At 40.0% G+C, this 24829-nt stretch overlaps 1 protein-coding gene across 2 annotated transcripts in view; it reads left to right on the forward strand.

Moving 5' to 3' along the window:
• The first annotated feature begins 576 nt into the window (after window positions 1-576).
• The window catches only part of CIT (citron rho-interacting serine/threonine kinase), a 71736-nt gene continuing 47483 nt past the window's right edge, over window positions 577-24829 (forward strand). For both annotated transcript variants that reach the window (XM_018081963.3, XM_018081964.3), the window contains exons 1-11: window positions 577-704; window positions 1464-1605; window positions 2866-3041; window positions 4365-4466; window positions 4676-4818; window positions 5751-5844; window positions 7176-7379; window positions 7921-8074; window positions 15495-15675; window positions 22647-22752; window positions 23624-23767. In XM_018081963.3, coding sequence (XP_017937452.1) covers window positions 609-704; window positions 1464-1605; window positions 2866-3041; window positions 4365-4466; window positions 4676-4818; window positions 5751-5844; window positions 7176-7379; window positions 7921-8074; window positions 15495-15675; window positions 22647-22752; window positions 23624-23767 — 1542 coding nt within the window. In that variant the 5' untranslated portion in view covers window positions 577-608. The remainder of the gene's footprint in view (window positions 705-1463; window positions 1606-2865; window positions 3042-4364; window positions 4467-4675; window positions 4819-5750; window positions 5845-7175; window positions 7380-7920; window positions 8075-15494; window positions 15676-22646; window positions 22753-23623; window positions 23768-24829) is intronic.

Here is a 24829-nt window from a genome sequence, read left to right on the forward strand (position 1 = left end):
CCATTGGCAGCGCGGCACCGTACGAAGTGATGGCGGGCGCGGCCCCGCCCCGCGCGCGCCGTTCAACGCGGGCGCTGGTTAAAGCCGGACTTCGCGCGGGGCCGGGCTCGGGGGGACCCTGACTGGACCGGAGGGACCTCAAGGGTTGCTCTAGGGAGGCTGGGGGGTCTGAGCGGTCCTGAGGCCACCGGAGGCTCGGCGGAGGCTCCGCCACACCGTCCCGCCTGCGGCCGTTCCCTCTCCGCCCCAGGGAGGTGGTGGAGCCGCCGTGCCTGGCGGTGTTTAAGGAAAGACTGGATCTTGCTCTGAGCGCCCTGGTGTAGCTGACACCGTGGTGTTCGGCCACAGGTTGGGCTCGATGATCTAAGAGTTTTCCAACCTAATTGGTTGGGTGATTCTCCACTCCCCAAACCCCCCCCGTTCCAGGCGCGTTCAAACTTACCACTATTCGTAAATTTCTTCCCCGAGGGAATATAAATGTTGCTTAGATTACATCCGCCCTCATCTCCTTATTTTTAATTTAAAGTCAGCCATTCAAATTCCTGCTGAATGTCCCTGTTCTGTTTTTCAGGTGATTGTTTATACGGGATAAGCTCGTACAAGTAAAGATGTTGAAGTTTAAATGCGGTGCCCGAAATCCGGTCGAGGCAGGAGCGATGGAGCCCATCACCAGCCGAGCTTCTCGGCTGAATCTGCTCTTTCAGGTAAAGAACATCTAGCCTGGGAGTAGCTGATCTCGGTTTTGTTCATGTCCACTCCCTGCATGTCAAAATACAGCCTTACTTGTTTATGTGGATGCTCAAAGCGTGCCTGTGTCATTGTTTGGGGGAAGGGGTAAAAGAAGTGGATAAATAAGTGAAGTTCAAAGTGTATCTGCTTTGCACAAAGTTCAGTGGATCGTATCAGGTCTGATGTTTTGTGCATGTGTCAGTGCTTTAGCCTGATGGATTTTTCCATGCAAAGATGAAATATTGCATTCTGTGCCCTGTAATCTTCATTTTTTCCATGGGTGATGTAGCTGTGGGTTTGTCCTGAGATGAATTTACCTAACCAGCTGCTATTTGATCATCTGAGGTTCAGCAGCTTTTCCCCTAGAGTTAATATTGATACCGATTGCTTAAACCATTTGTACCATGAAAAAGACACACATGATACAGTGTCAAAGAAAAATCCAGTCAGATCAGAGTCATCAGGAGGGTGTAGGTAGTTTCAAGAAAGCCGAGACTTGAACTTTAAAAATCATTAAGATTGCTTTGTCTAAAAGTAAAATACCTGTGACAGCTATTACACATAGACACAGTGAGTTGGTATATTTACCTCACACTTCTGTATCATTTGCCTAATTTCTGAAGAAGTGATTTTAAAATGAATAATATATAATCTGCTCTATACATCTGTTATTGATTTGAGGCTTTTCATTGTTGTCTGAGACTCCATCTGCTGTTGCTGCTTTTTTTTTCCAGGGGAAGCCACTCTTTGTGACTCAACAGCAGATGTCTCCTCTCTCCCGGGAAGGCATCCTTGATTCGTTATTTGTTCTTTTTGAAGAGTGCAGAAATCCTGCTTTAATGAAAATTAAACACGTTGGCAACTTTGTCAAGAAGTGTAAGTTTGTTTAAACTAATTTTCAGGTGTCATTTTAAAAGACAGTTCTTAGTAATCTGGATGTTTAAGTAATGCTTTAGTTGCTTTGATCCATTAATGAATGTAACCCAGGACTTTGAGCATCTGACTTTTTGTGGGCAGACTCAACATTGCAAAGGGGATCTTGGCAGTCTTAGTAAAGCTTTGTTCAGGTCCAAGATCAAATGCAAGTGGCTTTTGAAGTGCTGTGACTCGAATGTGCATCCTCCTTAGTCTGTACTATATTTATATCTGAGGAGGCACTTTCTTGGAAAGTGTCTGAGCACTTGATACAGCAAAGCTCCAAATGCACACAATAGAAGGATGTCAGAAGTTGAGAGCAGGGTAGTGACTAGAGGGATGAGAAAAAAAATTCAAGAAAGGAACTTAATAATCCTTGGCTCTTTCATGTTTTGGATTCCTTCTGTTACCTGAGTTTTGCGTGTGCAACTTGTAAATAGTGTTTCTGTTCTTCAAAGATCTAATTTCTAAAGGAGTAAATATGTTACTGATAATGTGCTCGGGTTCCTTTCAGGGAAGAGAGAAAATAAAAGGTGCATCAATTTTTCTGTTAAGATTTAGCAGAAAGCCACTTGGTTACAAGCAACGTGTCATGCCCTCTGTAACAGCTCCATCCAATGATTTCTAGATATTGTTGTTAGACAGTAATTTTCTGTTGGTCTGAAGAATTTTTAGAACAGTTTCCCACGAGCGACTGAGCATCACCCTGCATGCTGGTCAGTGGAAAACTCGAGCTGAATATCTGCAATAAATGCCTGTGGTTGGTTGTTAGACAATGGACTAGTGCCTCCCTCAGGCAGAGGAGCAAACCCTGCCCCTGGACTCCAGTGAAGGCCTCATATTTAGGGAATACACTTCGTGTTGGTAAAGGGTGGCTGGAAAGAAGTTGGAAACCAAAGAGGCTCTCAGCCTCTGATGTTATGAATGGGACAGAATTATGGTTGCTATGAGAACTGTCTTAGCATTTCCTGATTCCTTTGTATGTACCATATTTCAGACTTAACTCTGCATCGATACATTCTTTTTCTAGTTCTTATGCATGCTGTTATTTTTAAGAAGCATATTCTGGAAAGATTTAACATTTCTTGAGAATCTGGAACCGAATGTCTTTTTTTTTTTTTTTTAATTTTTTTTTAAATTTAATTTTATTCCCCAGTTTTGATGTCTTTTTTCATGAAATGCCAGTTGGCCAATGTAAAAATAAGTATTTTATTTTTATAGATGCAGAGGCTATAGCTGAACTAAAGGAACTGCAACCCAGTGTGAAGGATTTTGAAGTAAAGAGTGTGGTTGGCTGTGGTCACTTTGCAGAGGTCAAAGTAGTAAGAGAGAAAGTTACTGGTGATATTTATGCTATGAAGGTGATGAACAAGGAGTCCTTGCTGGCGCAGGAGCACGTATGTATATTTGTGTTATTACAGTAGGAGGATAAATTGCAATTTGTTAAACACTTCCTTTTTGTCACTACTATTAGAATAAAGCTAAAAATGTATCTTGAGAAGGTTCATCTTACATTTTGGTAGAGCAATAAATCTCTGTGTAGTTTTGCTGTGTTTAAAAGCCATTGTCAAAGTCCATGGACTGGCTGAAGTACCATCCTCAGGTGCTAAAACATGGCCCGTGTCTTCAAGAGCTTAACATCAATTGTAAGACAAGAAAAAACAGATGGAGTGAACACTGAATCAGTATTGATCTGCTTGTTGATGGCTTGGATTTTCAGGCAATCTCTTCATTAAGGGGTTTTTTATTTTAAAGAGTGACGTAGAATGTCAAGAGTGGGTGTGAAGGCAAACTGGTGATTGGGTTTTTATGGAGAGCCTCTTGCTACCTTGGGAAATGGGGTAATAGAGGTTGTTATCATAGTTTAGTGAGAAACAGAAGTTAATTCTTTTACTGACTTGAGATGACAAGCAGGACAAAGACACTCCATGAAAGACCTCTTGAATTTATGCAGCAATATCTGCATTAGTTGATCCCCATACATGGTGCAGTTAGGTTGCTCCTGAGATTCCTTATAATTTTTTGTAGCTACTAAAAATGAAGCCAGACTAAAATTGTTCTTTCTATTGCATAGAATAACAAGAAAGCAAAGTAGGATACTATCCTTATATGGCATTTGCTCATTCTTGTTCATTGTGGGTCAGTGAAAGTAGGGAATGTTGGTCTAAAGAAATTTGCAGTATTCTGTAATAAAATTAATTTCTTGTTGTCTGGCTGAACATCCAAACAATTAAATAGTTGCTAGAGGAGGATTTCATCAAAACCTTATATTTTAATGCCTTACAATGAATGTATTACTAAATTGGCTGTAAGATGCTACCCCATAATTGGTCCAGCTTCTTTTCTGCTTGTCTGATTCTTTTGAGATTAGTTTTATTTTATTGGGGCCAGTCCAGATGAAGTCAACCAGGACTGCACTCCAGACAGATTGAGAGGGAAGCTTCAACAGATTGAGAGGGAAGCTGGCCTTTGCTGCAGGGACTGTTCAGCTGAAAGCAAGCTAGACAACAGAGAGTGGGAGGGGAACAGAAAACAAAAAGAAATAAAATTAAATTACTTTTTTGAAGGTGTATGTCACAAGGAAATAGCACTTAAAATCTCTGTGTGATTTTTTTGCGATGTGTGCCTTTGGCACAGACTCAAACTTTTCTCAAACTAGGGGATTCTAATGTGTTTTAACTCCCTCTCATCATGGTATAACTGAACACTTCTTTTTGTAGGTGTCATTTTTTGAGGAAGAACGCAGCATATTAGCTCAGAGCTCCAGTCCATGGATTCCACAGTTACAATATGCATTTCAAGACAGGAAAAATCTCTACTTGGTAATGCCCACTGTTTGTTTTTCTCCTCTGCTGAACACTACTGCTGTTGTTACACTAAAGAACAACATGATGGTTGAAATGTACTTGTTTTCTGTTAGTTTTCCTGCATTACATGCCACTATTTGATATGTGTCCAGTGTAATATGGAGGAGTTATATAGAATATCTTTTGTGTACATGAAATATATGTTCTTTTAAACTTTAATGTAGGTTATGGAGTATGAGCCTGGAGGGGACTTGCTGTCCCTCTTAAACCGATATGAGGACCAACTGGATGAGAATATGGTGCAGTTTTATCTTGCAGAGTTGGTCTTGGCCATTCACAGTGTCCATCAGATGGGTTATGTACACAGGTAGGTAAAGTTTGCTTTGCAGAGCACAGATATGTTTAATCAGTATCATTCCAGAAAAGGTGTTCTGGAATGATGCATTCTTGTGTGATTTCTTTTATTTTATATCCTGTCCTCTTTCAGGACAGTATTTCACAAGCTGTATTGGAAGACAAAATTAGAAAATTAATCAGACTCCCAACTATAATTGTAGCTAAAGGCATTAACTTTGATGTAAAGTTCAGCCTAATATCAAGAAAGGATTGTTACATATATTTTTCTGGAGGCTCAGTAAAAAGAAGCCTTAATGTTGCACTATAAAAGATTTAAATCTTTTCCAGAGATTGCTGCTTTTGGCACCAAAGAGTGTGGGAAATTAGTGTAATTGTTAAAAACTGTTGTGTGCTGACTGGCGAACAGGGCAGTATAGGATGTTGGAGTAGTTAAATATCACAGTTTTCTCTCCAGGCTTGGAGGCTGATGTGTGCATTTTCAAATCATATTGGTATTTAATAAATTTATTCCATTCTGAGGGTGTGGAAATTATTAGGAATTATTTTAAGTTCCAGGAGGTGCAGTGGCTGCACTTAGAGCACAGACTGTGGCCTTCTAATGCAAGGTCACTGCCTGGATTTGGAAGATGAGCAGAATAAGTTGCAAGGGAATTTGGGAAGAAAGCTACCTCATACTTCACTGTAACTCACAATGTGATGAGGGTGCAAAACCACCTTCTCTTTCCATCTTCTATCAATAATTATTAACCTTCCATGAAATAAGGGGAACTTTAATACTTTCCTATTTGGTTGGAAACAGAACAGCAGTTGGAAAAAAGGCTCCCACTTGAAAGTGCAGCTGAGCACAGGGTTGAGTGTAACTGAATAGGGCTATCCTGTTATCTGGATGTGATAGCAGGGAATAGCATGGAAAGGTACTGATGGCTTTCTTCTTGCTTACAGAGATATCAAACCAGAGAATGTTCTTATTGACAGAACAGGACACATTAAACTGGTGGACTTTGGGTCAGCTGCCAAGATGACAGTAAACAAAACGGTAATAATGTGGATTTAAACTTTGTCTGTGGCTTGTTTGGATAGTCCAGTCAAAAGGGGAAAACTAACTTGGTATTTATTCCTGGACTGCACCTTGCTCTTCTGCCTCTCTTGCCCAAGAATCTGCTCTCAATCATAGTTTTCTATTTATGAAAGGCTTTTCAAACATGAGCTCAGGTATCTTTTGCAGCCCTCAGTAGATATATATTAGCTCATTAAATACATATAAATACACAGGTAAGGTTTAGGCAAGACTACTTACTCCTGATGCTGCACTGTGATACAAAATCATGCTTTTAGAGGTTCTGACAGCTGTTCAATGGACATGGATTTATAATTGTTCATAATTTGAAGGGAAATCGTGTCTGTTGTAACTAAGGTGGCATAGCTTTGAAGACTGGGGATCTCTTGGTTAAAATGGGTCACATTCCAGTGTTCTGGGCTTCACTCATCAGCACTACATTGAAATCTGGATCAGTGGAGTTTTTTATAAGTTCCTTGTAAGTTTTGGTAACTGCAAACAACTTTAAGTGAAAATTTAAAATTAAAATATATCTAAGTGAGAACATGAAGTTCTGCACCAGATTCCGGTCTTGTTTTACAGTTTTTCTTTCTTCATAGCATTTTCTTTTTGATGTGATTCTCACCATTCTCTTTTCCCTGTTCTTGCATTTTCAGTGCTTTCTGCATTGCATTTTCCTTTTAAGTGTTTTCTTCACATTACCTTTTCAGTCACCCTCAGGTTTTTAGCCTGCCTGCTGTTCTGTTTCATTCTTTATGCCACTCAGTGCAAAAATGATTGCAGTTTTGACTCCTGAATTACCTTTTCTAAGCAGTCCAGAAATTCAGATATTAGTACTCTGCTGATCATGAACATAAGGTAAAAAAGTAGGGGGGAGAGAGGAATGAGGGCAGGGAATATTTATGTCTAAATTTGACTGGTTTTGAAATTTCAACTACGATATCCCTGTTAATACTACTTGAAGCAGTAGAGCTAGACTGTATTTTCTGCTTAAAACATCAGTTTAGTAATCCTGTGCTTTTTGGAATGCAGCTTTTCTACTTTAGGAGTTTGTACTTTCTAATAACAGTTGGCTCTGATGATTTGACTCCTTTTATACCAAATAGCTTGCTTTGTTTGTTTATCAGCAGTGTCCTTAATGTTGCACTTATTTGCCAAACAGCCTTGCTTAAAATTACTTACTTAAAATTCACTTGGAGGGCTGAAAATTATGCCTCATTAAAGAAATAAAAAAAAAAAAAGAAAGAAAGAAACCAGATGAAAATGAACAGAAAGTGCTGTAATATCACTTGGTATATCTTTGCTTCTAGGTGAGTGCCAGGCTACCTGTTGGCACACCTGACTACATGGCACCAGAAATGCTGACGGGGTTGAGTGGGGATGGCAAAGCCTCTTATGGTCCAGAATGTGACTGGTGGTCCCTCGGAGTCATTGCCTATGAAATGGTTTATGGAAGAACTCCCTTCACTGAAGGGACTTCAGCAAAAACTTTCAATAACATCATGAACTTCCAGGTAGAGAGAACTCCTTCCCTGTTCTCGAGTAAAAAGGGTGTAACTAAAGACTGTTTTTACAGTTGAGAAAAGAAGCTTTTGGATGTCTCTTACTTTGTCATGTTCATAAAATACTTGGAATATATGCTTTATATTGTATTTGCATGTCTCTGTAGTGTAGATATCAAGTAATTTTTTGTAACAGGTGTCATAGTCCCTGATTCAGAAAATCCTAAGCCACAAACCCTTGGAAGTTTGGGAGAATTTTCTGGGAAAGTGTCTTGTTTTACTCTTCCATCTGTGTGTGCCATTGGCCATTGCTCAGCATAAGATGGTGACCTGGGATACCATTGGCCTGGGTGGGAACAATTGTTCCTGTGTTCTTATCTTTGCTGCAGTAAATGCATATAAAAGCCTATTTGGATAAAAAGCACCCTGCTTTTATTTGTGTGCTATAAATATTCATCCTTTGTGCCTGACATATCTCAGAATAATGAAACTTAATCTTACTGTTCTGAGCCTGTTTTCCTACTGAGCAGAAATCCATTTCTTTCTAATGCAGAGATTTCTGAAGTTCCCAGAGGATGTGAAAGTTAGCAGTGAGTTTCTTGACCTGATCCAGAGCCTGCTTTGTGGGCAGAAGGAAAGGCTGGGTTATGAGGGTCTCTGCTGCCACCCATTTTTTTCTAAAATTGACTGGAATAATATCCGTAACAGTAAGTAGAATAAAGCTGTATTTATAAAGAATTTCTGATTCTTTGGTTAATGGGAAAATTGCTACAATGTGAGTATTTGTGTGTTTGATTTGAATTATTCATTATGAAAGAGGACTGTGTCCTGGAGCAGGTGCTTTTAACAAAACAGCTCATTTTGGTTTTTGAATAGGCTATGTTAACATCTCAGGTGAAAACTGTAAGGTGAGATGAGTTTAATAAAACTCCATATGAATTTCTGATGCAATTGCCATATTACTGCAGGCACTAGACTGGAAAATCAAAATGGTCCTTTCCATGTCCTTTCTCAGATTAAAATGCATCAGTAGGTTCATTCAGGCCTCTGCCACCTCAGTTTGCTTAATTTGGGCTTCATCTGTTTTTTTTTGTTGTACCTTCAGCTTTCTCCTTCCTTGCTCGTGAACCAACTTCACTTTAAGGTTGGTTTATTTTTTGTAGTTTCTGTAGGTGATGAAATGTCCATGGCTGTAGGGCCATTGAGTTTTTCCTCAAGGTCAATGGGGGTAATATATCACTGGGGGTTTTTTGGTCAAAAATCTGTTCATTCAGCTAGGAGTAGAATAAAACCACTGAGGCAGATAATTTTCTGTGCAGAAAACTGTTTATAATACTATGTAAACAATGGAATTTTGTGTTTGGAAGTACTGAGGCTCCAGCTCCATGGCAAAAGCAAATATTTCACAGATCACCAGTGATCTCTATATGGGCGTCTGACTTGTGTTGGATAGTATTTGAAATTATTTGGACTGTAAGATTATCTGGGCAGGCAACATGCCTGCCTTATATTTTTTATCAAATATACTGCAAGGGAATGATTGTGCTCCATTTTCCATGATAAATTGCTAAGCCCAGTGCTTCTACATTTGATGACTATCTCAGCACTTCAGCTGTCAACTCCACAGACTGTTTGCTCACTTTTCTGTTGATTCATTAATTTTGAACTTGTGGAGTTGCTGTTCTGTTAAATTCCATTGTTTCTGCCCTTTGAGAGCTGTTGAGCCTCGAGCCCTTTTCATCATTTTAGCATACATTTCCCAGCTCGCTCTGCCTTCTTTCCCCAGAGCACTGCCTGAGCCACCAGTGTCTGAAATTTTTCTATAACATTTATATCATATTATCTCAGACCTAGAAAAAAAATAGTGCCATGTGAGCATCTGTTCTGCTGTTTCCTTACCAATTGCCTGTCTAGGATTCACACGACTGCACGAGTTCATTGAGCACTTTTGCCACTTCATGGAGCAGTGGTGATGCTGATGGGCAAGCTGGTAGGCAGCCCTGATTGTCATTACAATGTTGAAATAAGCATTTGGGATTTTAAAAAAATCCCATTTCTGCCTGCAGCTGGCCAGTGGATTGAATCACTCCCTTTAATATCCGGACCTACCTACTGTGCCAATTCGTGCAGTTTTGACCCCTGACTTGGATGTTGTGCCTCATCCTCGATGAACCCCTGCTGGAACTAGCACAAAACACAGCAGTCTTCTTGCTTTAAGCAGCAGATTCAATGTATCACCTCTTGCTTTGCTCTGGGCAGTGGCTCTCCTTGGGCTGGTTTTTCGGGGCAGTGGTGCTGTCATTCTGTCCAAAACCTCTGTCAGGTTTGACCTGGGCTACCTAAAGGCTAAAGATCTCCTTCTAATCTTGACCTCTGCTGATAGTGGTGTTTGACTGGAGCAATGGCAGCCTGAGAAAATTAGGAAACTAGTGAGTGCTGGAAGAGGTCAGAGGATTTAGGTTTGTATTAAAGAATCTCACTGCCTCAGGTTAACCTGGTCAAAGATTTTGGGGTTATGGAGTGTTGGATTTGGTGAGCTTAAGGCCTTTGCCACCTGAAATGATTCTACGACTGTTAAACAAATTCTGTATCAGTACAATCAGACTTTTCTCTAGTCCATAAGAGCAATGATGTAATTTCTGTTTCAAACTGAGCAAGGTAGAGAAAAAATTGGTACCTTTGCCTTGCAGGTATTTAATTATCATGCTGAGAGCTCCAGGATAGCCATTCTTAATGCACTGATTTTAGTTAAGAAGGTGTCATTAAGGGGTTTTTCAGTGTTACATTTTGTTGTTATGGTAACCTATGAAACACTTGACTTTTTAGTAAACCCCTTTCCTAAAGATTGTTGCCTCTAAAACAAGCTCTCAACTTCCTTGGGTTCAAGTAATGTGTCTCTGTAGAAGCAGCTCTTAAGTTACAGAAACAAGATCAAACCATTAAACCTAAGGTCAGTTTTAACTGAATTAGTCTCAACAGGTAATCTTCCCCTTCATTGGAGTATTATACTGAAACACACTTATGGATTTTGCTCTCTGTTGACTTCTGCTATTTAATGACTTCTAAAGCTTATTAAAAAAAAAAAAAAAAGGCACCCCAAAACAGACAGCACCACACTTCCCCTCACAAATAAACCAACCCAAAACTTTCAAAAGTTTGTGTTGATTTACTTGACAGAATTTTCTGAAAATAGTTTGGAATTTATTTACCTGGAATAAGCATATTTCTACCTGTGTTTCAGCTAAATGATCAAGTATTTCACTGGAAAGTTGATAACAGAATTATTTGAGTACTTAATAATTATCTAAAATCAGAGATAGAGAATGGGGGGATGACATACTTGAGTTATCAGCAACAAGGCTACATTCTTTATAATTTGTGGATTTTGTTAGTTACCTTCTGTAATTTCAAATCCATAAACTGCATCAGCTTTTTAATTTGGAACCAACAAACTGCTTTGCTGAAGCCTAGCTGGGAGATGGTCAGAAGACTTTTATTATTAACTAAGCAATATATATGTATAGCATAAAGAACCTTTCATTTTAAGAATTGCTTAGTAACTGCAGTCCAAGAGGTCTTTGAAAATGGAATAGCATGTTTGGACTTGCATGAGGAAAATATATATATGAGAAGAAAAGAATTATGTCTTGTGCAAACACAAGAACTTGTGAAAGTGTTGAAGACTGATTTTTAGGCTGTTTTCTGTGAACAAGCAGGAACCCAAATCTCATTATTCATAAGTCTAAGACACTTCTTTATCCTTTTGAACCCAAAGCTGACGTTCAACATGTTAACAGTTAAACACTGTGGTGTTTCATGCTTGTCTTCAGAGAAATTCATTGACTTGTTTCTTGGAGCTCACTTTCATTTCAGCTTGGAGATCACTTCTGCTAACAGAAATGTGTGTGTTGGATCCTTGTCTTGACAGAACAGTAGAAATGTTAAGACAATATTGTACAGATTGGTTGGAACTAGTACAGTGCCTTTTTTATAAGTGGTCTTAGAGAAAACATCCTTAAATTACATCACTGGGCTTTTCTATTTTTCTTCCATAACACCTTCTCAAATAGGGCTGTTAGAGCCCCAGGAACAGTAATGCCTAACCTACTTAAAAAGGCTGTGTGGATGCTTTTCCTTGGGAAGCATTTATAGATCACCTTGTATATCAAGAAAAGACACATTTTTATCCTTAAGAAACATTCTGTATTGCTTTTAAGTCTCCTATTTCAGTTGAGTCTCTCACTGTCCCAGGGGAAATGCAGTCTCTCTTTTCTGAATTCGCATGAAAATATTTTGAAATGATGGAAAGACCTGGTTAAAGCAATGTTCTTTGAACTAGTCATAAATACACACACTAATGCAGTGTTAAAAAAATTATTTCCATAGGAGACACTTTATCTAATCTTAATGATAAAGTGATTAAAGTACTTGAGAGTGTGTGTGTGTGTGGTGGTTTTGCCTTTTTCTTTTTTTTTTCCTTTTTCTTCTTTTTTTTTTTTTTTTTTTAAACTAAGCAACCTACAACACCCCCTTTTCCTCTGAAAGTCATCCTTTGGAACAGATGGAAGAGGGTTACATCCTTCCACAAGTGGGGAGGTATCTAGGCAAGCAATTGGCTTTTTTAAAACATGCAGTTCTCTACAAGATCCTTTAAATGGTAAACAGAACATGTGCGTTCGTCGTAACATGGCAGAGACAAAAAGAGGTCTTTGTACCCGACCAGTTTGCATGAGTAGAAACATCAGGTTTAGTGTCTTTTTGAGTAATAGTTTTGCCTCCCTTTTGAGTGAGCCTGAAAAAAGTGCAAATTTTTCACCTTGTCAGATGTGATGGCACCGTGTTCACATTTAGCTCTCAGAGGCTTGTCTTGACCTCTGCTAAAGGATTCTTCCCTTAAAGAAGCAACTGATAAGCACTTCAATGTATTTGCATTCCCCAGTCTTCATCTTGTTCTGAAAATACTACAGCTGTGTGACAGCTTTCTGATTTTAAGCAAGAAATAATAATTTAACTAGAGATTATGTCATCATGGAACCCACATTTGAGAACAAAATTGCTTGTCTGTTTTAGCTTGTTTTTACAAGACTACTCTGTTTATTCTGTGGTATTTTGGACTTCAGACAGAGGACTCAGTCTTGGAAATAAAAGACTGTGAAGAAGCTACCAAATAATTAACAAAATCAGACAGAGTGGATCTAACCTTTTCTTTTTTTTTTTAAGTTACTCCCAGTTATTACTCTGGAGTGATTTTTTTTCTCCTGTGTTGAAACTCCTGAAGAAGTTCTGCTTCTCATTTTCAGTCACTATTGACAATTTCAGAACTACTTGACATCTAAGGGTGTTTTTGTTGAATGACTGTTCCAAGTCTCCTCTTCAGTTGCTACTATTTCTTGAACAAATATTAACGTTAGTATCAATACAAATATTATTAATATCAAAGTTATACTGCAGAGTTCTTGGACTTTTAGTGATGGATTTTAGTGAATGCAACATAGAGGACAAAGGATTTTTTCATTCTTTTTTACTCTAGTGTTCACAATTTCTCTTCTTTGTTCTCATATTTTATTAAGCATTAGAAGAAGCTGTAGTGTAAAACACTGTGCTCTTTAAACTAGTTTCCCACCAGCCCCAAAGGTTTACTCTGTCTCACATTCAGTTTTATCTCTGTGCATCCATTGTGCCCCCACTGAGCCCTTTTCATCTTCTTATGTGCATGCATAGTTAAATGATATTTTCTTTTATGCATGTGGTTTGAGTAAGAATTCTTACTGTTGGTAAGAGGAAGGACTTTCTTTTTAATTGCAAGGGCTTCAAGATGACTCTTAAGATCTTCTTTGCTGATTTCTGGTGAGAATTAAAGCTCTAGATCTCTCTTTTGAAGATAAAGTTATCTGTCAGGCTCTGGGAAGTGCATAACAGGGTGCTTGTACTGTTATAAAAAGGCAGCCAAGTTGGATTTTGGTACCTCTTTAAGAAAGATTCTAGACTTCCCGGATGAAGTGAAGAGTTTGCTGTTTTCCCTATTACTTTACCTCACAGACAGCATCTGTCTTCAGAAACAATGTTAAAAACCTCACAGCAGCCCCTTCCTGTAAGAGGATGTGCAGAGTTCTTTCAGCAAATGTCCTGAACTAAAAAATTCTAATCCTAAATTAATCCTCCTCTGCTGTGAATTAACTGTAACTTGAGGCTTATATTTGCATTAAAAATGAAATACTTACAAATTGTTTCCTGTTACTTCTCTGTTTTTAATCATTAAGAGGATATGGAAGAGTAGCTGGACGTTATTCTGACATTAAGTGATTTAAAAAAAACATACACAGCCTAACCAACAATCTGTATTTCAAAATTATATTTATGTACAAAAATATCAGCATTATATTGAATCTAAATTTGTATTATAACCAATAAAACAGAAGAAATTAATAAATTCATGATATTGACAGAAATTTTAAATCTTCTGCTGCCAGTAAATAAAAGTGCTACTTACAGAACCTATTTAATTTCTGTGTTTTCCCCATTTATCTCATTCTAATGGACTTGGAACTACTGTACGTGAGCAGCATCCTATCTGGCTTCATGGAATTTCTTCTCACTTCCCTGCTTGGGAGCAGCATCAGGATGGCTCCTTGGGGAGCTGCTACCAAAGCCTGTGTGTGTGGTTGGGATTTGGCAGTTCATACAGACACAGTTCTTTTTTTTTTTTGTCTTTTGGCTGTTCCTGCTGGTCTGGTGGGTACTTTCAGCTACATTTGTGTAGAGAACGAAGAGTTAACAGTGGGCAGTGAAGGGCTTTGGCAGCCTAGAGGGAGCCAGCAAGCTCCAGCCGTGCCTGGTTCTGCCCCTGTCAGTCCCGCCATCTGTCACGATGCAGGCAGGTAGGGTTAACCCCCGAGCATGCAGGGAGTGAGGAGCAGGGAGCCTGCACTGCAGGGGTTGGAATGTTTGTTCCCGGTTCTTCAATCCTCACCAGCCCTTCAGCTCCAGGAGATCCATACTGGATCCATGGTAACGGGTTTAGCACACTCCACTTCCATCAGCTGGTGACAATGGGCTGTTCTGGTTGCTGACAGAAGAGCTGTCTCCTTTGCTAATCTCTTTTTTAGCTCTGTAGAGTTGCAGTGAGTGGGGACCTAAGTGATGAAATAAATAAATAAATAAATGTTAGAAAACGTGCTTTAATGAGGCAGGAATTGCCCAGCAGGCTCTTGCATTCCTTCCTTTCCCACATGTAGCCAAGCCAGCAGGTAGCTCCGGTGCTGCACATCATTGAGGAGAACTTGTCCTTTTGTTCCTTGGGTTAATTAAACTGAAGCTAATGTAAGAAAATCGGCTGAAATTAAACAACTGCTTGACAAGTTAAGTGGTACCAATTTAGAAATTATACTAAGAAATACATTGTAATTCCTGCTATTTATACCTCTCTTCAGAGCTGATTGTATCAGAGCCAGACTGCAGTGGTGTCCCGACAAGAGTTCCAGATCTTCAGCAAGCTCTTTCAGAGAAATAAAATCTTACTTTCTTCCTTTCCTAAACACCAGTGAATTTCTAGTAGCTGTAGTTTATTAGAACCTTCCAGGAGAAAGACCAGTTTGCTCTTGATTAGAAACCCATGCTGGGAAGATTCTTGTTAGTGCTGAAGGGTAAGATATATCCCTCAGCTGACTGGCACAGGATCAGGCTTCATTCTCAGGTAGTGTCACTAATTGGACAGGTTGAAGACATTTTCCTTTTCAAGATGAATCAGAATTGACTGACTTTTAGCTATATTACATCAATGTTTTACTTAGCCTGGTGCTTTGATTTTATTCAATGTATGTGTTTAAAAAACCCAACATCCTAACCTGAAACAAAAAACCCCAAGCCCCCCAGTCTCAAATGCCCAAGCTAAAGCCCAGTTTGGTGAGTGTGGGAGACGTTGTGCCTGCAGAGTGGTAGCCATGTTGGTGGCTCAAGGGTTAATCTCTTGTTGCTGTAATACGCTTTGAGAGCAGCAGCTCAGTCTGCTTGTGTTAGCAAGATTAAAAGCAGGAGCTGCAGTGCCATTGCAAGCACTGAATGAGTGGGACTGTTGCAGAGTGAACTGTAGCTGAATTTTGTCTTTTCTTCTTGCTTTTTTTTCACCAGCTCCTCCCCCCTTCGTTCCTACTCTCAAGTCTGATGATGACACCTCAAATTTTGATGAACCAGAGAAGAATTCGCGGGTTTTATCCTCTACGCGCCAGTTGAGCCCAGCAGGATTCTCGGGGGAAGATTTGCCGTTTGTGGGGTTTTCATTCATCAAGGCATTGGGGATCCTCAGACCAGAGTAAGTAGGAATTATTGCTTAGGTGGACAGGACCACTGGAAAATGGGCAGGTTTGTTACAGTGGGGATGGTGTGTGTGGGGAAAAGCTGTTTTAACTGCTGTACTCTGCTGTAGGGAAGCTGCCAGATTCGGGCTTGATCTGTTGCTGCTGTGCCTTGTGCATGTCCTACCGTTCTGTGATTATTTCTGGGATGAAGGGGAGGGAATGGGATGGAAAGATTGATTCTAAAGCAGTTATTGTTGAAATTGTTGCTGAAATACTCTGAATTAGTTGTTGCTGTTAAGCAGGGAGCAGCAGATGATTGCATTTCTGGTACTGCAGATCCCTGCAAGAGGGAGAATACTGAGTTCAGAGATGGAAAAGGGGGGTGGTGTTATTTTATTGGGTCAGAGAGTGGGCACCAAGTGCTGGGGATGTGTAAGGCTGAATCAGTGATCCACAGAAATGGAGCTCCACTAACCTGGGAATGTGCAGCAATGGGTCAGTGAACAAGAGAAGGAGCTGATGGCAGCTGGCTGTGTGCTGCTGGGTCAAGTTAAAAAGGAGGACTGGGCATTGCTGTACTGTGTTAGGAGACTGGAGATTCAGGTGAAATATTCAGAGTGTGTGTGTGTGTGTGTAGGGATGTGAAGATCTAGAAGAAATGGTTTTCCATGGAAAGAAAACATGCTTTCTGAGGGAATGGAGTCAGAGAAAAAGAAGAATATAAGTAATGTGTTATAAACCATCTGATGTGGTGGGTGGTTAGTTTCTGATGACAGAGCTATTGAAAAAGTATTAGTGCAGTGCATTAAGTTGGGAAGTCCTTACCTTGGGATCTGGAGGCCTCTCAGGAACGCAGTGGCTTTAGCTGTGTTAGTGAGTCAGTGCACTGAGGTGCTGTGTTTTCGTGTCAACCATCGTTCACTCCTGCTAGTTAGTTCCCTTCAGGGACTTGGTTGTCAATCTGTCTTAATCAAGTTTCATTTTTTGTCATACTCGTTGTGATAGTTGCTCTGCAGTAAACGTGTCACCAAATCTGGTGATACTGTTGACATCTTTGATCTTGCCCACGCCGTGAATCAAGGTTATATGATGGTTATGCCAGTAATAAGAAGGGGATCTTTGGCTGTTCCTCCTCAGCAGAGTTGCTCTTATGGCAAAAGGGAGACAACATAAAAACCCAAAAAGTGTTCTTTTGGTGAAATGATCTAATATTGTCAGCAGAATTGGAAAAAGGGATTGTTAGATCTGTAGATACCTGGGGTTAAAATCTGTCTTAATTCAGGAGTGATGAGTTTAACTTAGGGTATTATCTTTTCTGCCTGGGGAACTGCAATCCATGTACCAAGGCTAAATGGCCATTCAGGTGACAGAAGAACCTCAGTAGTGACCACATATGTGTGGTAAAAATCTGTATGTAATCGGGCCCAGGACTAGAACTGAAGAGGAGTGTGAGGTGAAGTCTCAGAACAGTGGTGTAACTGTACTGGAGGCTGAGACAGCTGTAGCAGATGGATTGATGTGCTGCTTTTTTGGAGATGGTACTGAAAATGCATATGGAAGTTATATTTGAATTTTGGTAATAGATAGGAAAAGGTATAGCAAAAGAGTATAGGGATTAATGTCCTCTGGAGAAATTTTGACTGAAGTAAAATTTCTGTTTTGTGTGGCCTGTTTTTTCCCTGTACTGGAACAGAAAGACATCATATATTTAATTTTACCCCAAATAATTTTAATTTAGGTAGGTCTTATTGGCTTCTTTTTTTGAATGAGATCTTGATAAATGCACTTTGTTATTTTTAGCAGTTAATATTTGCATTTTGTTCCGAGAAGGTGATTTAAATATGGCAAAGAGCTTGCGGAGACTTGAAAATATATCTGTATTTAAATAATGCGGTGATTAGTTTATCCTCAATATCACTGCAGTTGGGTCCTAAAGATAACTTCTTACTTATGAAATGTTGTCTAGTGTGTGTTTTACTTGAGGAAATACAGTACTGTTTCTGTCCACACTGGCTTGAACATCAAATTCTAGATGCAGAACAGTAAATGGAGGGGGGGAGGCTTATCTCTTGTGAATCTCGGGACGTCTTCTCTGGAAGGTCCTAAGTCAGGAAGTTGATCAGTCCAGAATTTTTCTTCTTAAAATCTTTCCTCTGAAAGTCCAACCTTATGGTTGCTAAGTGATGCAGATCTGTTTTCCTGTCTGCAGCACGAGCCCTCCAGTGCTGCTCGCAGTGAGCCCAGGCAGCTGCAGGGTGCCAGTAACAAGGTCCTTGAAACTTTCGTGGCTTTTAATTTGAGGGCTGTCAAGCCACGAAGTTTGACCTTGTTCACTGGACAGTAAGAAGGTGTGGCTGAGCTAGGAATTTCAAATACTTCAGTAAAAAAAAAAGGAAGGTAAAAGAAGTTCTCTTTTCCATTCTTCTCTTTCTCCCAATGACTTGGTGCTAGAAGGGTTCACCTGAGTCACTTAGACCTGTTGCCAGAAATTACGTAGTTGGTGTGTAGATTAAAAGGGTTCATTGAATTACAGTGTTGCCCCATACCAGGAGATTTGGGATGAATTTGTGACCCTCTAACAACTGTGAAATTTAACAAAAGAGCAAAAGTCATGACATTAATGTATCGTAGGAAGCAATCAGGAGAAATCAAGGGCTTAATTGCTGCTGCCATAGGTTCCTGTCCTAGCAATCTGCTGGATGATTCTAAGAGCTGGGTTGAGGCTGCAGAGAAAGACCAGCTGAGTCCTTCTCCCATCATGGCCTCTGAATTCCTGATATGGGGGAGAAGAGCCTGTCTGACTGCAAACCTGGCTGCTGGTTTGGCTGTGAGCGTGTGACTGTGACAAGATAAGAGGCAACTGAGGGTTTAATTCCATTAAAAGCCAGCCCCACCTTCCTGTCCCTAACCATGGCTGATCTCCAGTGCTTAGAACAAGTGACAAAAACCCTTGGGTGCCAAAAATATGCATCAAGTGGTGAAGGAAAATTGTTCTTGTCCTTTGCAGGTGACTAGCAGAAGCCCGAAGGCATAAGATAAATATGTTATAAATCCAGGGTTAACCAAATATACCAAATTGCCTAATAAAAATAAATACCTAATAAAAATAAATGCCTAGTAAAAATCAATACCAAATAAAATGTACCAAAATACCTAATTAAAAAATACTTTATAATGCAAATTTTTGCCTGCCCATGTCCTCTCTGCAAGGTCCTAAGGAGTGGTATTTTCAGGATTTCTGGGGTTTTGTTTTTTGTTTTTTTTTGGGTTATTGGGATTGTTTTTGTTTTTGTTTTTTTTTTAATTTTAAAAATTTGATATGGATTCATGAGTGTCATTATAAAATACTGAGGTTTAAAATGGGCCATTCTTCCCAAAAGAAGGACTACTGATTTCTTCCAACAGTTTGTCGGTTCTGGTGAGCTCTTTCACCAAAGATAGATTAAAGAGGAAGCACAGGATGAGCATACCAAAAATATGCTTTGCTTCAGCAAGCTCTATTCACAGATTGATGGTATCACTGTTTGTTTTTGGTTGGTTTTTTTTTAGGCCTGAGCAAGCATTTAGGAGGGGGCGGAAGGTACAGATGAGTATAATGCTAAAAGGAATAGAGCATGAGGGATGGGGGATGAGATTATGGGCATGTTGTGTGGGGGCCAGGATTAGGACAGATGGTGCCAATCACTGTGAGAAGGAAGCAGCACAGGTGAGTTGGGGGTTTATGAGAGTGGCACAAAAGGACACAGGAAGTTACGAGGTGTGATGTGATGCACGGGGGGGACCAAGGTTTGATACCCCAGAGTCATCCTGGAGCTTTTCCTCTGCTAATGCTTTTTTCTTTTTCATCTCAGCCAAGTTGGAACTGGAGGAGCTTTTGCACAACCAGCACCATTTCTGATCATTCTGCTGGTTGAGGCTGCTGCTGATCTAGCTGTGAAATCACTAGTCAGCTGTAAGTTAACTCGGTTTTTAGTCATGCAGGCAGTGCTTCTTTGGAAAGTAAATTGGCACAGCCCCAGTGCTATCAGAGCTTGGTACTATGGACTTGACTTTGGGATTTTTTTAATTTTTTATTGCAATTTTCTTGTTGATGGATGCTGGTTACCTTTTGTTAATCTATTTTTTCACACTTCAGAGGAAACAACAGAAACTGCTGTCGTGCTAAGAGAATTGATCCAGATGTAGCAGTTAATTAAATGAGATACTCTGAGATGGTCTCAGCCTGAATGATAGCTTTGCATCATGGCTTTTGATATTGGATTGTATGTGTTTAATTTCTGCAATGATGCTGACTGAAGAAGAATGTAAGTGCCCCAGAAATGTGGGCATTTTCCACCTTGTCATGCTCTGTTGAGAGCTTCTATCACCATGACAAGGCTTATTAGATTAGCCAGTATTCCATTTCTCTTGATTTCCTCTGTCTGCCCCTTTCTGATACTTTGAAGATTGTATGGATGTTCAGGAAGTTGTTCTAATACAATTTGTACACAGGAAAGAATTACTGGGAAAGCAAGTCTGTTAAAAGCTGCGTGTCCAGTGCTAACCAAAATCGGTTTCCTTGGGGATAAGATGTACTGTTTCCACGGCAGGAAAATTGTCCTGTCACCAGGACATATATTTTTAAGGAATTTTTTCCTTGCTTTGGACAGGAATGAGGAAGAAAGGTTGTAGTTCTAGTTTGTAGCCTCCTCTTCCCTTCCAAAGCCAACCCCAACCCTGAGGAGCAGCTCCCTCTGCAGTCACCTCGTGAAATGCAAACTTCGGTCGGTGTCCTGCTCTCTGTCCCAGCCCATCCCACCTGGCTGAACCACCTGTCCTTGCAGAGCTCTGCATCTCCTTCCCTGACTCCATCCTGTTCCTGCCTGCTTTGCAGTGCATATGGATGCTTGGAGCTGGCTTACTAGGAGAAATTTTTGAAAAGCAAAACAGTGCCTGTAACGTTAGGCTCTGATTCTTTTAATAGCAAATAAAATAAATGAGCAAAAATAACAAATAAAATTAGCTCCTTTAGGGAGGTGGAATAGAAGCCACAAGTAAAACCAGGTTTGGGAGAACTGGCTGGAGTTTTCTTAGGTAATGCCTCAGGTTTGAAAAGGTGATGGCTAAGGCTGAAACTATAATTGAAAAAAAGATTGCTTCAGCCTGTACAGTTCAGACCTGTAAAAATACATTTTTATTATAAGAAGATTTTCAGACTTGTCTCAGTACATATTTGCAGCTATTTACATATATTTGATTAACATTTGAAAGCAGATTCCTTAGTGTCTTTTTTAGTTAATGTGAGCTTTAATTTGTATTTTTAGACTGCTTTTCTCAACTATTCATTTTTAGCCTTGTTTGTACACCCAGCTGTTATGGAATTTAATATGCATCTTTCTCAGATGGTTGCCTTTTCTCTGTAGGAGTATAGACACGCTTTATAAATTGATTTTTAAATATGGTAATTAGACGGATCGGATTGATTGGACCAGGACTAAAGGAATGTTGTATAAAAGCATTAATTTTAAATATTTTTTTTTAGTAAGTCCTGATCATATCTGTATCATTGACATGCAGGATTCTTTCTTCTAAGTTTTTCCATATCAGGTTTCTGAAGAGATGTTAATATTTGACCTCTCGGGGCAGAACTGGTGGATTTTGCTGTGTTTGTTTGCTGATACCCAAACGTTGTTTCCTAATGGCAGCTTGAGGTGGTGGTGCTGACGATCTGTTTGACACAGAGATGTTGCTGCAGCATTTTCATCCAAATCCCCGTCTCTCTTCCTGTGCCTGTGTTGCATATCTAGTTGGATTAAGGAGTAGATTTTTCTCAGAAAATGGTGGTGATGGAACGAAACTTTCCTTGGTGTTAAGAGGAGCCTGTGCTGCTGTGTGTGGGTGTGTGGCTATATGCAGAGAGCTGCTCAAAGCTCCTTTCTCTCCATGGGGATAGCTGGCTGCACACCAAACTGTGGCCAGGAGAAGCAGAAAGCAACGTGTGGGCAGCCCGTGTGATCTTTTATTAGCACCTTCATTGTGCTCCTGTGTTTTGATCTATCAGTTAGCACTGGTTCCATCACTAACTGCTCAAATATCTGGTTTGAATCATTTGATGCGAGGGAGAATGTGATTTTTAAAATTATGTTTTGATTCGTGTACTTAATTTTTTGGTTGCAGATTGCATATTTAAGACTGCAAAGCACTAAAAATATGCTGCCAAACATCAGGTGGCTTCCTATCATTTTCTAGAAGGAATTTAGACTAGCAGAAACAGTAACTTCTTAAATGCTGAGTCCCAATTAGACAGAAAGCTTAAGGACAAGTAAATATTTCCCCCAGGTTTCTGGAGTCAAATTGTTTTGAACAGTACAGTTAAGTTGTGTCTCATGAAAAAGAATTACTTCTAAGTGGAGCTCTGAAGTTCTGCAGTGTGACTAATCATATTGATATTGATTGAGTTTGTAGGGATCATATGAATTGGGTAAGGAAAGTTTCAATTTTGATTCACAGAATGTAACTAAGGATATTAAACTCTTCTTCCTGCGGTGCAGATTATGAAATGTTGAAGTTTTTAGGGCTTTTATAGTTCGATGATAATTTAAAAACCTGTTTAAAAATAAAGTACCAAATAAAAGGCATTTCTCCGGAAATTTGTTATCTTTCCAAAGGTTACTTTGACTTTATGCTTTGGTTTTGTTGCACTTATAAATCCCTACAAATTATGCAACGCTGCTGCTGTGATTTATTGTTTTGCACTGTGACATATCCACTGATGGAAAACATTAATATCGTAAATAGAAGTACACATGGATTATTTAATAATGATATACTGTCATCAGCTTTTATGGTATGTTTGATCTGAAATGATGGCTGTTAGGCTGGAATTGCTGCACCTTTCTTTTATCCCGGGATAAGTAAGTACAAAATGACTTTACAGAGGCTGCATGAATCAGATTTCTGTTACCTTTTGCCTATATTCATGTGCTGTTTGGCTTTGCTCCTTTAGATCTGTTTTTTCAAGTGTGGATTCTCCAGCCAAGGTCAGCTCCATGGAAAAGACACTTCTTCTCAAGAGCAAAGAACTCCAAGACGCCCAGGACAAGTGTCACAAGGTATTTATTTATGCGATTGGCCATCTCCATTGCTCCAGGAATCTGCAACCACTGTATGTCCAGGGATCTGTCAGATGCTGCTGATCATCCAGACTCGTGGTGGGCAAAGTGCTTTTCCTTCAGAGAGGTGGCTTCCTGTCCAGTACAAAGGGAGATGAATTTAGGCCATGCTGTTGCTCTAGATACTTTTATCTTAACAAGAAGCGGCTCTGGATTTTAAACTGTCCTTTTCCCAGCGTTGACACAGACGACTGCTGCTTCCTGCAGGCCCTGCCTCTTCATCACAACAGTTACCCCAGTACTGTTCTGAGGGGCTCTTCCTCACTCATCAGCTCCTGCTTATATAACTGTTGTCACGTCACTGCTTATGGTGAACGTCTCATAACAGTTGCTGTGCTCCAATAAAGGGAACCTGGTGGAGTCTTTTAACACTTACTGCTTGTTTGAGACTTTTATGAGAGTTCCATTACTTTTCTCCCTGCTCTGTTCTGGATTTGACCATTTGCTCCTGACAAGGAGATGGGGGGAAACCATCTTCTGGTCCAGCATGGATTTGGGATAAGGTTAAAGTGACCCATCTCTGCAAGTCAGGTGAAAAATGATTGTGTCTTCTTTGCTAACTGGGGTTCGAAGAATGACTGAATATGAACAAGCAGCTTGAATGAATGGGGTGACTTAGACTTACTACTTGTCCTTAAGAAGAACTGTGCATTCCTGGAGCAGAGACAATGGTATCGGAATTTAAACACCATTTGGAGAAACATAGCTTAGAAGTCTCTTGGAGACAAATTCCTTACAAACAGAGCTCTGAATGTAGCAGTTAACAAAGCTTGTGAAGCCCCCCTTTATAACCTCTTGATATTTATTGCAGATGGAGCAGGAAATGACGCGGTTGCACCGGAGAGTGTCAGAGGTGGAGGCTGTACTTAGCCAAAAGGAGGTGGAACTGAAAGCCTCTGAGACCCAGCGATCCCTCCTGGAGCAGGACCTGGCCACCTATATCACAGAATGCAGTGTGAGCCCTTACCCCAGTCCTTCCAGAGCTGGAGGCCTGAAATTTGGTGGTCTTTGTCTTTCTCTTCCATCGTGCTTTCAGTGGGGTACTTGATGGAGAGAAAATAATGTGTGAGGGGATATCTGTTGAACATGGAGCCCTGAGTTGTTTGCAAAAGCTTGCTTGGTAGTTTTATTCGAGCGTTGTTTCATGGTCATGTGCTTAGATCATGCAGGAGTGACTACTGTCCTGGTCTTGCTGAAACTATTTGTGATGTTTGTCTTACTGGCTGTGCTAGAACATGCTTGGGTTTGACTTCTTGCAGGTTTCTTAGCCAGAAGAGGAAGGGGCCTAATCAGTGCCTAGACAGAAATCTTCAGGAACAAATAGGATTAGGAAGCAATGGTGTTGCCTCCATCTGTGGTGTCCTGAGTTCAGACTGATCCAGTTCCCCAGCACAATGTCAGGGAAGGTTGTAGGACAGGGGCTATTTTTCAGGTAGAATATAAAAATGAGACTGCAAAACCATGACTTCAAAGATCATTTGGCATTTTTCATGGGAGCTGGAATGTCTGCCCAGTTGTCTTGGCAAGATTCCAGTGAGGATATTTTCATTCTAGTCGATAGTCTCTGTATTTTCAGTTGGATATACAATTATGTTTCCTCTCTTGTACCAAGAACAGAAGTGCAGATAATACTCTCTTTCAGAGAATTGAAAACCATTTCTGATGGGTTGGTTTGTTGGGAAGCACATCTTAAAACGGGGCTGAGTTTTACCATACCAAATGCTGCTAGGTAAATAAATAAAATTCAGTTTATATCTCTCTATTGAAGAATAATACTCAGTTGATAGGAGGACCATTCCACTGGTAGGTCCAAATTGCAGGTAAGGTATGTGGTGAGATACAGACTCAGCTCTTCTGTTCTTTGTAGAAGTTTAACAATGATTAAAGCATTTGACTCACTTAACAGCAACAAGAAAAATGTAAGTAACATGAAGTTGAAGGATTGTGTCTAGGTTGTGAATTAATAGTCCTGGATAAAATATAGATAAATGCTGTCAATAATGGATGCCTTTTGTGA

This window comes from Manacus vitellinus, unplaced genomic scaffold, assembly GCF_001715985.3.
Source record: "Manacus vitellinus isolate BGI_N305 unplaced genomic scaffold, ASM171598v3 scaffold_58_pilon, whole genome shotgun sequence".
NCBI classification, from domain to species: Eukaryota; Metazoa; Chordata; class Aves; order Passeriformes; family Pipridae; genus Manacus; species Manacus vitellinus.